The sequence below is a fragment of the Neolamprologus multifasciatus genome, chromosome 20 (genome assembly GCF_963576455.1).
Source record: "Neolamprologus multifasciatus chromosome 20, fNeoMul1.2, whole genome shotgun sequence".
Classification (NCBI taxonomy): domain Eukaryota; kingdom Metazoa; phylum Chordata; class Actinopteri; order Cichliformes; family Cichlidae; genus Neolamprologus; species Neolamprologus multifasciatus.
In genome coordinates this window covers 19,195,880-19,214,054 of record NC_140458.1, presented here as the reverse complement: position 1 = coordinate 19,214,054, position 18,175 = coordinate 19,195,880, and the positions used below count along the sequence as shown (strand labels likewise).

The 18,175-nt window shown below is 39.4% G+C and overlaps 1 protein-coding gene and 1 pseudogene across 1 annotated transcript; both read left to right on the top strand.

The window, feature by feature from the left end:
• The first annotated feature begins 6,711 nt into the window (after positions 1–6,711).
• On the top strand, positions 6,712–9,954 carry LOC146494819 (uncharacterized; annotated as a pseudogene).
• A 166-nt stretch (positions 9,955–10,120) lies between these two features.
• LOC146494818 (uncharacterized) lies at positions 10,121–15,793 on the top strand. Its single transcript, XM_085146075.1, is given in 3 exon segments — positions 10,121–12,641; positions 12,644–14,537; positions 14,539–15,793. Coding segments are annotated over 3 exon segments (5,670 nt in total).
• The last annotated feature ends 2,382 nt before the right edge of the window (positions 15,794–18,175 follow it).

The following is an 18,175-nucleotide window of genomic DNA, read 5'->3' as shown; positions in this document are numbered from 1 at the left end:
ACTGACAAATGGCATAACAAACATTTCCGAGTCTCATCACAACTGCGACCTTTGGGAGAGATTGGACATTGTGTTTTTGAGTGACAGCAGATTACTGCTTTCTGACGAGTGTTTGAAACTCCACGTGCCGCCATGACCACCCCGTTTTCCTGAACGTAAAAAGCTTCGCAATTTAACATCACAAAGGCCTTTAGATTCAACCCACTGGAGATTGTGTCAATCTGACGAAATTCCTTGGAGGAGTTCGTCAAAGTATGGTGCCTGAAAAGAGGTAAAAATGTTGCCAAAATTACACCTTAATTTTAAAATGGCTGACTTCCTGTTGGATTTGGGATATTACTCCAAGAGACTTTTTTGTACATCTTGATATCTCCTATAAGCTTACCAGGTTTCAGACGCATACATAAAACACAGAGCAGGGGCTGAGGATTTGAAATTTTGTAGGGGGCGCTGTGGAGCCATTTTGCGCTATTCAACGAAAGTGATCACATAGCAACAAAGCCTTCATCACATTGGAGGTGTGTGCCAAATTTGAAGACTTTTTAAGCTTTCGAAGCCCCTCAAAAGCCACTTCATTTTTCATGGTGAACTGTGTTGCCACTGGGGTGCGCCATTCAGTTTAAAGTCACAATTTTCTCACTGAAGCACCATGAGGGACTGATGGTGATATTCACCGCTTTTGAGGTGGCCAAGATAAACCTGGGAAAATCAGTACAACAAAGTGTAAAACATGACATTTCCTGTTGCCACTAGGTGGCGCTCTACGTATTCCTGACAATGGGCACAGCAATCTGTTCAAGGCGGGTCTGACATCATGCCTGTAAAGTCTGGTACTGATCAGACTGGATTTCATTGAGTTACACTAATTTGTTTCTTAATGGCGAGACATCAATATTCGACATGCTGCTGGGGTCACACCCTTTCGCGAAAACTCACAGTTTTCACTGTAACCCAAGACCCACTGCTTAAGGCTTTCCTGGAGAAATTTGAGGCTGCAGATGTCACCCATCACAATACTGTACCCCAAAGTGTAAAACATGACATTTCCTGTTCCCACTAGGTGGCGCTGTCCCTGGTGTCAAATATGGCAGTTGAAACATGTTCAGGGGTGGAGCCTTATCATATGTGTGCTCTTTGGTCCAGATCGGACAATGTATGACAGAATGAGAGGCAATAAGATTTTCATGGCGAGTCATCGAAATTCGCCGTGGCGCCACGGCCTCACCGTATTGTGAAAACTCAAAAGCTCCGCAATTTAACATGGCCCAGGTGTGTAGTTGAAACTGACCAAAGATGAAGCTTATATAATCAAATCCCAAGGAGGAGTTCGAAAAAGTTCGAGGCATGGAAATGGCAAAATTAGAGCCAAAATGTCACCTTCACCTCCAAATGGCGGACTTCCTGTTGGGTTTGCGTCAATGGGCCCACAGACTTTTTTGTTCGACTTGACATGGTACACATGTGTGCCAGATTTCATACCTGTAGCTCAAACGATGTGGTCATAGGGCTGCATTTAACAAGGCATAGGTGGCGCTCTAGAGCCATTTCCTAGTGCTCATATGTAAAACCAATAAAATACAAAATTTTTCACCAGACCTGGCATGTGTGCAAAATTTCATGAGTTTTTGACCATGTTTAGGCCCTCAAAAAGGCCCTTGTTTTGCCTGAATAATAATAATAATAATAATAATAATAATAAGAAACGGAGCAGATACAATAGGGCCTTCGCACTGTCAGTGCTCGGGCCCTAATAATAATAATAAGAAACGGAGCAGATACAATAGGGCCTTCGCACTGTCAGTGCTCGGGCCCTAATAATAATAAACGGAGCAGATACAATAGGGCCTTCGCACTGTCAGTGCTCGGGCCCTAATAATAAACAGAGCAGATACAATAGGGCCTTCGCACTGTCAGTGCTCGGGCCCAAATAAGAATAATAAGAAACGGAGCAGATACAATAGGGCCTTCGCACTCTCAATGCTCGGGCCCTAATAATAATAAACAGAGCAGATACAATAGGGCCTTCGCACTGTCAGTGCTCGGGCCCTAATAAACAGAGCAGATACAATAGGGCCTTCGCACTGTCAGTGCTCGGGCCCTAATTAAAGCTGCAAGCAGCGTTATGAGGGCCCTCGCACCCCGGCACGTCGAGCCACGCCCAACACCTAAAACCAGCACGTCCAATCTGATGTCACATTGATGGAATTCATGCATTTAACCACCAGCTAACGTTTCATCTCATTCAATCATAATTATAGTCGTCCCACTAGGTGGCGCCATATCCATTATTGACAAAGGGCATAACAAACATTTCCGAGGTTGAGTCTCATCACGCCTGCGACCTTTGGGAGACATTGGACATTGTGTTTTTTAGTGACAGCAGATTACTGCTTTTTGGCGAGTGATTGACATTCACGTGCCGCCATAACCACCCCGAACGTAAAAAGCTTCGCAATTTAACATCACAAAGGTCTTTAGATTCCACACACTGGAGATCGTGGCAATCTGATGAAATCCCTTGGAGGAGTTCGTCAAAGTACGGTGCCTGAAAGGAGGGGGAAATGTCGCCAAAATTACACATTAATTTTAAAATGGCTGACTTTTTGTTGGATTTGGGATATTGCTCCAAGAGACTTTTTTGTACATCTTGATATCTTCCATAAGCTTACCAGGTTTCAGACTCATAGATGATACACAGAGCAGGGGCTGATGATTTGAAATATTGTAGGGGGCGCTGTGGAGCCATTTCGCGCTATTCAATAAAAATGATCACATAACAACAAAGCCGTCATTACATTGGAGGTGTTCGCCAAATTTCAAGACTTTTTAAACTTTCCAAGCCCCTCAAAAGCCACTTCCTACTAAAAACAATCAAGCTTGTGTTTTATGAACAATTTGATGTTTTGAGAATAACTAGTAACTCCATTCAATGTCACTGATAGTTTTAAAGACATAACTATTAAAATGTAAAAATTACACTTGAAAGCTGTACATTACTTCATTGTCAGTGTTTGTGAATTTTTCAAGCTTCCGTTTTCTCAAAAGCTATTTCCTTTTTCATGGCGAATGGCCTTGCCAGAAAACAATACAAATAGTAGCTGAGATATATTTTTGTATATTTATATATTTTTCTCATCCTCTAATTTTAAGCTGTAGAATTGTTCTTTGAAGATTTGTTTATTTTGTTGATATAAACGTAACTCTATATAATTATAGTGTCATTGTATTAAAAAAGAATCTCAATAAGAATTGTAAGGAACAAGAATTGCTGGTAATCCTCAGATTTATGGAGGAGTTGTGTAGATAGCTCATTCTGGTTCTTCACCAAAATGAACTATTCTACTTTGTTGCTTTCATAACTGCAGATGCTGAATAAAACAGGCTGTTGCTACCAAATTGATTTAACCTTATTTATTCATTTTTAGAACCTCACAACACATTGCAGAAAGGTCACACAAGCTGTGTTTGGTGGATGACCACTTCTCTCTCTCTCTCTCTCTCTCTCTCTCTCTCTCTCTCTCTCTCTCTGTGTTTCCAGTTTTTTGTTGTTTTGGGTTTTTTTTTTTGCATTGTAACTTCACTGGTTGCTTTGTAACAGTCCCTCCCCTATCAGGTTCTGTGATTGGATCATTTTAATTTTTTGAATGTCCCTCATGATTTCAATAAATACCTATGCCACTGGTTTTTAAACCACTCTGCTTTTAGCAAACGAGGAGAGGAGAGATTTGGATTTTAACATTCCGAGGATTCGAGGACATTATTTTAGACCAGTAGAACAACCATCACAAGAGATTCTTCAAAAAAAACTGCCCTTGTGCAATTCTTGGTAAGTTTTATTTGTTGTAAATTGCATTTTGTTTTTGGTGTAAAACCACATTTTAAATTTCACTAACAGAATTTATTTTGTATTTAAGTAATTTTTTATTGTTTGTGAGAGAGTTACTGGCGAAAAATCTTTGGTTTGGTTTTCTGTTTCAGTGTATTTGGGCCACTAAGCCTTTTTGTGGTATTTTTTGAAAGACTGAAATCATGAAATCTGTGAGAGCTAGGCCGGCTAGTTAGCCACTGATTTCTTATTACAAGTAAAGTACAACATGAATGTAATGAAATACATTAAGTATGGAAAGTTTTTGGCTGGGTTATGTGTGTTTAGCAGATTTTAAGCAGTTAAGTAACTGCTCTTTTAATCATTGCTTGTTTCTGCTGTGTTTGGTCATTTTAGAAATGGTTTATATGATCATTTAGCTGAAATTATGAGGCTTCTGTGGATACTACATGATGATATTTGCACAAAAGGTGTGATACCTTTTTACATAACTCTTGAGCCACAGTACTGATGGCTATAGAGCTTAAGAGGATAATAGTAATTTCTTCCCAGTAACATATTTCCCATAGCTGTGATTTGTTGTGCATTCATTGTAAGTTGTTAAATTCGTGTTATGCTAATTATGCAGGTATTGAGAGAATTATTATTGTCTCACATTTATTTTAGCTTTGTGAATCTGATGTGTAATTATTTTTGGTAGGCACACAGGTATAGATTTTAACCTGAGCATAACTGGTCATTAAAAAAATCATGCCATTTATGTACGGGTTTTTGTCTTCGTCACAATTTTAATTGCTAGAGTTAAGGTTTCTCTATTTGTATTTCAGACTGAAAATGACCTTTTTCTGATCTTATGTCAATAACGTTTAATCGTATTATATCTTTTTTGTATTAGGAGACCAAACTTCCTAAGGGACATCGCGCACAGATACTCCAACGCTTGCTGTGAACTTTCACCAGAACAGCTGGATTTGGTGTGAACCAAGGTAAGTTATTAAAAATGCTGACTGTAGCCTTACATGCTTGATCAGGTTTTGACAAGGGTTTTTTGATGCTTCCTGTTAAGAGCAAAAAGTGGAAAGAGAAGGTTTAAAAAAATGTTCTCCAGTATTCTTCAGTCGGTCGTTAAGTAGTCGTTCAGTGGGCTATTCAGTTGTTTGTTCAGTCAATGGTGGGGGGGGGGGGGGGGAAGTGGATTCTAATCTCAATGTACTCATCCCCCCCACATCACTTGTATAAGTTAATAGTGTGGAGAATATCATAAACATTTAGGCAATCAAATGTAAAAGACAATATTTATGAGTGTCTTAAGTTTTAAAATGGTCAGGTTTGACTTACTCCACCCCCTTACTTTAGTGTTCGTAGTCATAATAGAGATTTACAGACCACATGACTTTCGTGCATTGCATGCCGGGCACTAGTGGCAAAACAATTAAAGCAATGCATCAAATGCAAGCATTTCCAGCACCGCAAAACATTCATTCTCCGGTTCTAATACCTTCTTGCTTTTTCTATGCCCCCCAAAAGAGGTATGTACAAAAACGAAGGAGAACAATGCCGGTCCGTACAAAGACAAACTTGATGAAAAGTCAAAGAAAAGATACGAGGAAAAAATCAAAGGAGTGAAAGGGTTAGACCCTTATGAGCACACAGAGTGGACAAAAGACGTTAGCGAGAGCCCAACTTTCTCCACGCTCATATTTATAATTATACGGTTCTTGGAGTGAGTGCATACACTCATGAAGTTTTTAGTAACTTCAGGTCACTTCAACAAGCCCAGGTACAGTTTACCGACGGATGGGTACAGGACCTTGAAATGCAGCGTGTAGAACGAAAGACCATCGTACGTATCATAAGTTTACCAGTCTCACAAATCGTCTTCATAAATACACATTCGTTAACCGTTTATTAATAGGACCTTTAAGCTCAACGGCAATTAATTAGTAGTGGAAACAATTTCTGGTACGCATTACAGAAATGTAGCAGTGACAATAATATTGTATGCTGTAATTGTACTGGGCAATTAGTGATACAAAAAAAACTGTTTTATCCTGTGAATAAAAGTATATGTTTTTGTCAATGTACCATGGTAATAAATGAAGCAAAACGCAATATTGTGTCAGGACAATTCACTATTTATGCACAATAAACAAAGGAGCATAGTGCAACAATTTCTGTTCAGCGCCAGACTTGCTTGTAACCTATATCACCAATTATGTTGAGAAAAATGACGTATTAACTACAACAGAAGACTGACCTTTGTGGAAATGCTTGGAGCAGACTAACATGTGAGCTGGAGTGTTCTGGGACTTATATTTGGTCTTTGAATGGCTGCAATCCAGGCCATCCGTCGCCTCTTTGTTACTTCGAAAACATAGCTCGAACAATTTTTCTTCAACGACGTAATCCGACAAAAAACGATCTCCTTACCCCTCCGCTTCCCGTGGCTGTCATGCGACCGGCTATTGCAGTTAATAATACAACAGCTTCTTGCCATTTTTTGTGTTTCTTTTTATCGCTGTGTAATGTAATTTCAATTGAAAGCCTGCGTGCGCTAGTACCTCTTGCCACGAGTTCCCAGAATCCTTTGAGGTTTTACCCCTGAATGACGTCACATTTTCAATCTCTATTGACTGGTCTGGTTCAACAACCCTTAAATTAGCATAGCAAACGTTTTGCACCACCAAATTCAATTCAGTGAATCGTCAGTGGGTCTTTTATTTGGTCGTTCAGTGGGTCATTCACCATTCTGGAGGTTGTTCAATCATGAACAAATCCCTGAATGGGTAAGTAAATATACTATCTAAAAAACATTATAATTCTTTTGTTTGTTTAATATATCTTTTTCTCTTTTATTGTAGATGCCAAGAAAAAAGGGTTTTCGCATGCGGCGCACACCAAGAATCACCTCTGGTAAGTCCAATGCTAACCCAAATGTTTGCATTTGTGCAGAGAAGTTGCAAGCATCCATTGTTACTGGGACTGCTGTTCAATGTGCACCATTCACTTCAGATGTGAATGCTTTAATTGCCTGCAGTGTTGTGGCTGCAATCAAGCATATGATAGCTCCAGTGTGTACATGGAAACCGGAGGATGTTGATGATATATGTGTAGAGGGGTGCCAGTTAGTTAGGTATATAGCTAAGGCAAGACAGGACAGTGGCAGCAAGCATAGCGTTTGCAGGCTGATTGGACAGCACACTGTGTTTGGCCAAAAATGGAAAGTCGATATTGGCCCGCCAGTTTACACAGATTTTGTGCTGTCGGAAGGGGAGGCTGTGTTGTATGAAAAGTTGCAGGAACATCTGTTGAGGGATGGCATGTGTCTGTTGGATCTTCACACTGCAGTTAGTGTCATCATTCATCACGTAAATTATTTTGTTGTTGTTGATTGTGGCACACGTAATGCAGCTGGGCTGGCATCTGAGATTGGCACAGCTGTGGCTGTTTTTAACACATGCCTTGATGACCTGATGCTTCACATCAGAAATCTACAGAAGTCTTTAGATGCACAATGGTATGCTGTTAGCAGCATTTCTGTGCAGGCAGGTCAAGCTAATGTTGACGTGGAGAGCAGTGCAGTGTTTGTGGACAGGGATGTTGACACATATCTTACAGCTAAACTTGATAACACTTCTGTCAACCTTGAAACTGTTAATGCTGTCACACGAGTTGGAGCAGAGGATAGCTGTTGCATTATAAAGAGTGTAAGAGGATCATTTCACCAGGCTGATGATTGATTTAAATATGGAGGAGTTCAGTGTATGGCTATAGGTCTGGTTAGCCTGGCAAAACATAAAGTTGATAGCGTCTTTTCATGGGAGACAAAAGTTCTTGACAGAGTTGTAGTTTTAGGTGACCTTTTGTACACCAATTTGAGAGACTGCAACATGATAAGCAACTCATCCAGTGTGTTGTGTGTCCCTGATTTGCCTAAAAGGTATTCTATTGATGGGCAAAACTTTGATGTGCGTGAAGGGGAACTCATTGAGAATGGTGTCTACACTACCCTGCAGACTGGGCTGCAAAAGATTTGTGCCATGTATAATACATGTCTTCTGACATTGTGTGGCAGTACATGTGCAGTCATTTCTGAGAATGGACAATATGCACTAGTTGATTCTCATGCACGCAATGCTGTGGGTTTGGTCAGTGAGCAGGGAAGAAGTGTTGTTTTGTGCTTCAGGTCTCTTGAAGATGTGTTTAGACACATCTGCCAGCTGGCAACTGGCCTGAGTCAGAAGCAAAAGCATTTTGAAGTAGCTGGTGTTTGTGTTAGGTACCTTGTGGCGTCAGAAAGTGCCAGACCCAAAGACAGTTGTGAAGAAACTAGCAAAACCTTTACACCTGAATCAAGTTTTGATTCAACCCAAGATGAACCAGACATCAGTGGTGTTAGCATTGTGGAGTCTTTAATTGAGGCAGAGAGTTGCAAAGCTTCTGGAAAGACCATGACTAGTTCTGAGTATGATTTAGGTTTATTGCGTAATGATACAACAAGAAAGCGCAAGATTTCAGTGGGTCACAGTGAAGCTAAGAAGTTAAAACAGTATGATGTGTCTCAGGTGAATTCAGATGTTGAATTTGTTAGTGAAGTGACAAACAACAAGCTGGTGTTTAGTCCCATTTCTGAGTTGGTTTGTCAGGCTTTGTGCACACAGTTGAATGTGGAGTTTGAAAAAACTAGTGTACCAGCATCTACATGTGTTGGTTTGTTAGGTGTTCCATGCAAAAATGAAAGTATAGTGGCAGATGGAAACTGTTTCTTCAGAGCTATTTCTCAGGTTGTGACTGGCACACAAAAGCACCATCGCAAGATAAGATTTGCCATTGTCAAAGAGTTGGAGAGGAATGCTGCAATATATAGAAATATTTTAAGAACAGAGTATTCATCAGTTGCAGACTACATTCAGAAATCTAAAATGAGAAATGTTAACAGCTGGGCTACAGAAGTTGAAATCCAAGCAACTGCTAATTGTTTAGGAGTTGATGTATTTACATTTTATGATAACCGTTGGCTAAAATACAGCTGTAATGGTAAGCTTTTGTCAGAAAAGGGAATCTATTTAGAAAATCGCCATGGGAATCATTATGAGACAGTGGTCTGTGTTCATAAGCCTCAACTGCAGACCTGTTATGGCTACTGCAAAACCAGTGCATCAGTTATCAAAGGATACAGCACTAGGTTAAAGAGTAAGGATAAAATTTCTTTTGACAAAACACAGGATCACACATTTTGTGCAGATGAAGTAGTGTTAGATACACATGCTGATGGTGAGGTTTTGAATGACGCAAGTCAGTTTAGCTTCAGTCCTGTTTCCAATGGAGTTGCACAAAGTTTATGCTGTAAATTTAATGTTGACTTTGAGAAGCAGGATAACAAAGTTCACACTGTTTATGGTCATTTAGGTGTTGTTTGTAAAACAAATAAGGTTGTAGAGGACGGCAATAGTTTCTTTAGGGCTTTATCTGAAGTACTCAGTGGTTCTGAGAAAAGTCATAGGAAGATAAGGCTTGCTGTTTTGAAGTATATAGAAAATAATGGTGAAGAGCACATGAAGTTTGTGGGAAAAGATTATGTTTCAATATCTGAGTATATTTCAAAGTCACAAATGAAGTATGTTGGGAATCCTGCTACTGACACAGAATTTCAGGCTGCAGCAAATGCTTTTGGATTGGACATATTTATGTTTAATGGAGACAAATGGCACAAGTATAGCTGCACAAGTACAGATACCACAAATGAAGGGATATACTTGAAATGTGAAAATAGTCATTCTGTGCCAGTAATTTGTGTGCAACATTTTAATAAGGAGGGTTGCTTTGGTTTATGCAGAGCGACTAATTTATCTACACCACGGTACATGTGTAGAGGAAAAACAAAAGAAGCAATGAAGGATACATTAAATATATGTAGTTCATCTACTAAACATAGGGTTTCTAAGCATTTAAAAAAGAAAAAGTATTTTAAAAATCAAATTGCATACCAAGTAAATGCATTACATAAAGAAAAGGTGAAGGCAAGGAGCATAACAAAAATATCAAAAAGATTTGTTGCATAGGCAAAAGGTAAAAGAAATAAGCACCTGGAAATATGAGCAAAATGTATCTCATAAAGAAAAGGTTAAAGAAATGAGCATCAGGAAATACAAGCAAAATGTATCTCATAAAGAAAAGGTTAAAGAAATGAGCATCAGGAAATACGAGCAAAATGTATCTCATAAAGAAAAGGTTAAAGAAATGAGCATCAGGAAATATAAGCAAAATGCATCTCATAAAGAAAAGGTTAAAGAAATGAGCATCAGGAAATACAAGCAAAATGTATCTCATAAAGAAAAGGTTAAAGAAATGAGCATCAGGAAATACGAGCAAAATGTATCTCATAAAGAAAAGGTTAAAGAAATGAGCATCAGGAAATATAAGCAAAATGCATCTCATAAAGAAAAGGTTAAAGAAATGAGCATCAGGAAATACGACCAAAATGTATCTCATAAAGAAAAGGTTAAAGAAATGAGCATCAGGAAATACGAGCAAAATGTATCTCATAAAGAAAAGGTTAAAGAAATGAGCATCAGGAAATATAAACAAAATATATCTCATAAAGAAAAGCTAAAAGAAATCAGTATAAGGAAATACAAATTAAATGAGCTGCACAGGCAAAATTTAAAAGCAGTAAGTTTTAAAAAGTATCATGGAAATCTAGAATATAAAAGGCGTGCTATTGCTGGTGTCAGCTTGAAAAGGCAGCAAAGGAAAGAAAAGGGAGAGCAGTTTGATTTTGTGATGACAAATTTTTTAGATAAAATAAAAGATGGACCAGATTTTGTTTGCTGTGTCTGCCATAGGTTGTTATTTAGACATCAGGTGTTACATTGTGAAAAAAACTATTATAAAAAAACTAAAACTGCAGCACTGATTGCAGAAAAATGTTTAACTGAAGACTATTTACACAAATGTAATAAAGATTGTACAAATCCATGTCACTGGTTGGAGACAGTTAAAGCTAAACTATGGATCTGTTATACATGCCATTATAAAATTAATAAAAATGAAGTTCCTCCAGAGTCTGTAAAAAAACATTTAGAAGTTCATCCCATTCCACCTGAATTGGCATGTTTAAATAGCTTAGAACAACATTTAATAGCTTTACATATACCATTTATGAAAATGCTAGCCTTACCTAAGGGTGGACAAAATGGAGTACATGGACCAGTGACATGTGTACCAGCAAACATTGTGGAAACCACCAATGTTTTACCCCGTTCTAGCATGGAAGGATCTTTATTACCAGTAAAGCTAAAGCGCAAGTTAACTTACAAAGGCCACTACCAATACCAGTTTGTTGACACTATCCACATAAGACAGGCTTTGAAATATTTAAAAGAGACAAATGTGCATTATAAAGATGTAGAGTTCAATGAAAGTTGGCAAAATCAGTTTTGTATGCAGCAAGAGGAAGCTGTGGAAGAGGAGAGCGATAAAAATGCAGTAAGCGGTGTTATATCTTAAAATGTTGATGACGAGCTTTTACATGACAGACAGCAGCACTGTATGTTTCAGGACACATGTCTCATGCCTGTTGATATTGGTCAGGAAGCACTAGATCAATATTTTTCTAACATATTAAATCTAGCTCCAGCAGAAGGGAATAATCCTGTAAAATTACTTTCTGATCATGCAAATGAAGCCAAATGTTTCCCAGTGTTGTTTCCAAAGGGGGTGAATACGTATCATAAAAACAGAGAGAAGCGTTTGACACTGTCCCGTTATTTTAATAACCGGATTTTACATGCTGATGGCAGGTTTGCACAAAATGTTGAATATATATTTTTTGCTCAGTATATGTCTGAGATTGAACAGGTTATCGCAAATGTGTCAATAGCATTGCGAAAAGGAAAAGGTGATTGCACATATCAGAAAGTTAGCCATGAGTTATTGAAAGATGAAGAGTCTTTGAAGAAGTTGTTGGAGTTTGATGATGGGTACCGTTTTCTTAAGCCTATTAGAGGTACTCCAGCTTTTTGGCAGGCAGCACAGCGTGACCTCTTAGCTTGTGTTCGTCAGCTTGGTATACCCACTTGGTTTTGTTCATTTTCGTCAGCTGACATGCGATGGACAAATCTTCTTTATAGTATTTTGAAACAGCAAGGTAGAACAGAAACAGTTGAACAGTTAGAGTGGGCAGACAGGTGTGATCTGCTGCGTCGAAATCCTGTGACTGCAGCAAGGATGTTTGACTTTCGGTGGCATTGTTTTTTGAAGGAGGTACTCATGTCTCCATTGCATCCGATTGGTAAAATTAAGGATTACTTTTACAGAGTGGAATTTCAACAGCGAGGTTCACCTCATGTGCACTGTCTGTTTTGGATTGAGAATGCTCCGCAGATTGATAAAAATACAGATGAAGAGGTGATTCAGTTTATTGATCAATATGTAACTTGTGAATTGCCTTCACAAGATGAAACTTTATTGGACATTGTTTCATCTGTACAACAGCATTCAAAGCGGCATTCTAAAACTTGCAAAAAAAGAAACACAGTTTGCCGGTTTAATTTTCCCAGGCCACCATCCAGTCGAAGATTTATATGTCGTAGGAAAAGTGATGTTTCCAAGCAAATATGCAAGTGTGAAACGGATAAGAGAGAAGATGATTTACAACAATGTGCCTGTGAAAGTCAGCATCAGCAAGACTCTATTAAGATGAGAAGAAAGCAGGCAAGTGATATCTTAACAACAATCAAGAAGGCTCTTTCAGATGAGAGTAGGAGTTTTGAAAGTGTGGAGCATTTGTTTCAGAGTTTAGGTATGAATCAGGCAACAAATGCTTTAGTCGAAATACACATGTTGTGTTGAAAAGGCAGGTAAACGAGGTTTGGATAAATCAATATAGTAAGCCACTGTTGAAATGTTACAATGCTAATTTGGATATTCAATTTGTAATTGATGCTTATGCCTGCTGTGTTTATATAATTTCTTACATGTCAAAATCTGAAAAAGAGATGGGTTTGTTGTTAGGTAATGCTCAGAAGGAAGCATATAAAGATGGAAATGTTAGTGCAAGGGAGGCTTTGAAGTCATTAGGCAGTGTATACCTTCATAACAGAGATGTTAGTGCTCAGGAGGCTGTGTATAGGCTAACAAATATGCATCTAAAAGAATGTTCTAGGAAAGTTGTGTTTGTGCCAACAGGGGACAATGTAGTTAAAATGAGTTTGCCCTTAAAAGTGTTAAGACAAAAAACAACATCACAGAATTTAACAGCAGAGGACATGTGGATGACTAGTATTGTAGACCGGTATAAGAATAGACCAAAAAGAAGTGATTTTAATGATATGTGCATGGCCACATTTGCCTCAGAATATCGTGTTTTGAGTAAAAATGAAAAATCCACTAAGCCAATACAGTTGAACAATAGATGTGGTTTTGTTACTAAGAGAACACGGTCACAACCTGCAGTTGTTCGTTATGCACGATTTTCAGAGACTAAAAATACGGAATTGTTTTATCAGAGTATTATGCAGTTGTTTTTGCCATATCGTGTAGACCAGGAACTAAAGCCTTCAAACTATACAACATTTAAACAGTTTTACGAGAATGGCGTTGTGAAGTTTAGCGATGGATGTCTGCATTCAGTGAAATCAGTTGTTGATGCAAATAGATGTAAGTTTGAAATAAACGCAGATAAACTGGATAATATTCAGAATACAATTGATTTGGATGGTGTAACAGAAGATGCCTGGTGTGAGCTTTGTCCAGAACAGGAGTTGGAGCGTTTACAGTGTGAGCAGGAATGGAAAGATAAAGAGCAAATAGGGGAAGAAGACAATGAGAATATTCCAGATTTAGCTGTGTGCAGCCAACAGGTTTCACATTTAGAAAAGAGAAATGATATTATGCCCAGAAATGATGGTTTGGCTTTAGTTAGATCTCTAAATGACACACAGCTCTCAGTCTTTTATCAGATCAGGCAGTGGTGCTTGAATAAGACAGTAGGCAAAAACCCAGATCCATTGCATGTATTTATTACTGGAGGTGCAGGAACAGGGAAAAGCCATTTAATTAAAGCAATTCACTATGAAGCAGCAAGGTTATTGTCACCAATGTGTCGTAATCCTGACAATGTTTGTGTTTTATTAACTGCGCCTACTGGGATTGCTGCATATAACTTACATGCAACAACAATCCACAACACATTTAGCATTGGTAAAGATGTCCGCTTACCTTACACCCCTCTGGGTGAGGAAAAGTTAAATTGCCTACGTGCTAAATATTGTGATCTGCAGATCCTGATAATTGATGAAATCTCCATGGTTGATCAGAGACTAATGGCTTACATCCATGGTAGATTAAGACAGATTAAACAAATTGGAGACTTTTCGCCTTTTGGAAATGTTAGTGTTATTACTGTTGGAGACTTTTTTCAGTTGCCTCCAGTAAAAGGAAAACCCCTGTATGTTGAGGATGTTGGTATGAACTTGTGGTCTAGTCTATTTAGGGTTGTTGAACTAAAAAAAATAGTTAGGCAGAGCGATGTTGGGTTTGCAGAATTATTAAACAGGTTAAGAACTCACGTTAAAGGGGCTCCATTATTAGAAAAGGACATTAAAAGCTTGAAACATTGTGAAACTGGTGAAATTAGCTCAGCTTTACACATTTTTCCAACAAACAAACAAGTAAATGAGCATAATATGCAGCAGTTGTTTAAGATGTGTCATAAAAACTGGACATCATGCCAAAACATATAACACATGTTTGGATGAAAAGCTTCTCTTGGGAAAAGGTGCCCGCGTAATGTTGTGTAAAAATGTAGATGTAATGGATGGTCTTGTTAATGGTGTATGTGGTACGGTAACACACATAGTTTATGTTAATGAGGACAAGAAGCTTCCCAAAACCATTTATGTAAGATTCGATGACAATCATATAGGTGCACAAAGGAGGAAAAACTGTGTGTATTACCCAGCAGTTGAAATAGGTTCTACAGGTATTGAAGCAGAAGAAGAAAAGGTAACTGAGAAAGGTGGATTGCAGCGGCAGTTTCCACTGAAACTTGCATGGGCTTGTACAGTACATAAGGTACAAGGAGTTACTGTTGATGATGCGGTAGTGTCTCTTAAAAATGTGTTTGCTCCAGGACAGGCATATGTTGCCTTAAGTCGTGTTAGGAGTTTGTCAGGTTTAATAATTCAAGATTTCAATGAAAAAGCAATTTACTCTAAAGGTGGTGTAAAGGATGTAATCGAAAGAATGCCCCAATTTTTGTCTGAAAATACAGCATGTACTAAGACACATGATTTCACAGTAGTGTTAATGAATGTGCAGAATTTAACTCTACATGTAGCTGATCTGGTATTGTGCACACAGCATTTGCAGCCTAACTGTATTGCTGTTACAGAGACATGGATGTCTGCAGATTCTTCATTAGACACTGTAAAAATTGACGGTTATAGGTTTCAGCATAATCCACGAAGTGCATCTTACACTAGAAGTAACCCAACATTTATTGAAGTACAAAGCCAACAGCATGGTGGCGTTGGCATGTATACTGCAGACAGTTTCACATCTGAAATTATAGCTATACCAGATGCCAATTTAGAATGTTTACTTTGCAACTATTGTACATGGAATATTTTAATAGCAGTTGTTTATCGGCCTCCTTCTTATACCATGGCACTGTTTAAACAAAACCTAGGAAAGTTACTTGATTGGCTAGATAAAAAAAATAATACAGTAGTAGTAATGGGAGATTTTAATGACAATGTTCTAAAATCTTCAAGTATTTGCAAGTTTGTTACAGACAAAGGATTCATTCAACATGTAACACAGCCCACCACAGAGAAGGGCACATTAATTGATCATGTGTATGTTAAAACAACACATTATGATGTAAAAGCTGTAGTCTTTCCAACATATTTTAGTGACCATGAAGGGATTTTTTGTACGTTTACATCCAAGACTCCTACATGATAAAGGGGAATGTGAGCAGCAGTGTGTGTGTGTGTGTGTGTAAATTTATGTAAATAATGACCTAAAAGTACATAAAGCACAGCTAACCACGAGAGAAAAGAAATATTCCGCTCTTCTCCTCTCTGCTCTTCTTCCCTTTTCTGGGACGCAGTGGGGAGGTAGAGCATACAGCCTAAACCGGTGGGGAGGTGTGGGAAGCCAAACCAGGCGCCCCCCTTCTGGCTCTCTCCTATCTTGTCCCTTTTGTCTTACTTCTCTCTATCACATTTTCTATCCCTTTGAAGAAGTTCGGCTCCGTAAATGCTAAAGAGAAAAGAAATATTCCGCTCTTCTCTCTGCTCTTCTTCCCTTTTCTGGGATGCAGTGGGGAGGTAGAGCGTACAGCCTAAACCGGCGGGGAGGTGTGGGAAGCCAAACCAGGCGCCCCCCTTCTGGCTCTCCTCTCTGCTCTCTCCTATCTTGTCCCTTTTGTCATACTTCTCTCTATCACCTATTCTATCCCTTTGAAAAAGTTATCCTCCGTAAATGCTAAAGAGAAAATAAATATTCAGCTCTTCTCCTCTCTGCTCTTCTTCCCTTTTCTGGGAGGCAGTGGGGAGGTAGAGCGTACAGCCCGATCCGGCGGGGAGGTGTGGGAAGCCAGACCAGGCGCCCCCCTTCCGGCTCTCCTCTCTGCTTTCTCCTATCCTAAAGCAATGCATTATCAGGGACTGTAATACCTAGTCCTTTAACTGAATCACAATGGCTGACTGTAGGTAAGGGAGGAAAGTGGTGTAATGGTTCTTTTTGATTTGGAAGGAAAAGTAAGCGCAGACAGAGTCCTAGGGAGTGTCCAAAAAGTGATTTATTAAACACACACGTATTACACAGTGCGGGAGGCCGGTCTCCCCGTTCGGCCCGATACAGAAAGCTTTATAGCCTTTATGACGTCAGAACAATTCCTGGGAGTCATCTTATCAGAACAACAACAACCCTTTCCCAGACTTGAAACCAGATGTTTCCCATCATCAGCGTCTGGGAACATAACAATTGTGTAAGACGAGTGTGCTGTTGTGTAAGATTGTTGGTCCCGGCCACCGAAAGTTCAGCGTCCTCATCTGACTTACTGTGGACCCACCACTATGCTGGTGCTATGCATGATGAAGCATTGCATCTAGAATGTGTCATTCTGCGTGCCCTGGCAAATATACTAAGTGGTAAATGATACATGATAATAAGGATGATAACCGGATAATGATAATGATAAGTGATGCAGACTAATGAAGTAATGATGAAATAATGATTGTGCATGTGAATAATAACATAGTGACAGAAAAATAACATTCCTTTACGTAACAACTCCTCCTCTTGGGCTCGCTTGCGAGACCAACTTACACCAGGATTTGTCTCACTCCTCCTTCCAGCTTACAATCTCCTTCAAGGGCATCATGGACCCAGGCGCCGCTGAACCAGCTGAGCCCAAGCTCAGGGCCCTCTCCAGCATCTTTACTAAAACTCGCCGGACCAGAGGGATGAGACAACATCCGATCATTAATATAGCAAGAAAAACAGCAAAAGAAAACATGGCAGACATAACAACACTCTTCCATTGCCCAAAGACAGACGTGAACCAGTCTCCCAGTCCAGTGTTCACACCCGATTGCTCATGCATGGTTTTAGATAACATTTTCAGACTCTCAAGCGCTCTAGTAACCGTACCGTCTGGGGCCGTATTGTTGGGAATGAAAGTACAGCACATGTCCCCAAACATGGCACACACACCACCCTTCTCAGCCAACAACATGTCAAGGGCCATTCGATTTTGGATTCCCATTAACGACGTCGGTCCCAATTGTTCCGCAAGGCCTTCTACCGCGTCCCTGGTGAGATTAGAGAGTCTCAGCACATTATAATGAACATAGTTAATGCGATCAACATTTTTATTCAGAGTTATCCACAGAAACACACTTTCAAAGCCGGCCGCTATCTGATTGACTAACTTATACTCATCTGGAACTCCCCTGGGAACTCCTATGGAGTCAATCCAGGTTGGCGAGTCCCATCTTGGGTCATATTTGTGCACACCCCTCATACTTCTCCTACGTCTGGCTGTCAACACACCAGTGTCCTGCTGTGGAACTGTCTCTACTCTATTTCCTATCAGCATCAAAGGTGCTCCTAGGTGCACCAGAGCACAGGTTCCCACACTCCCCAGTGGAACCTGTACCAAAAGGGTGTACTGCCCACAATAATAATATAGCCCACCCCTTGCCCAGGTGCCTATAATAGTATTTGGGTCACTTACATTATTGGTAGTCCTGCCTGGGATTGTCCTCTGACACCAGCTTGGATCAATTCTTCCTAACGTATATCTCACACTGTCTGTAGAGAACTCAAAACATG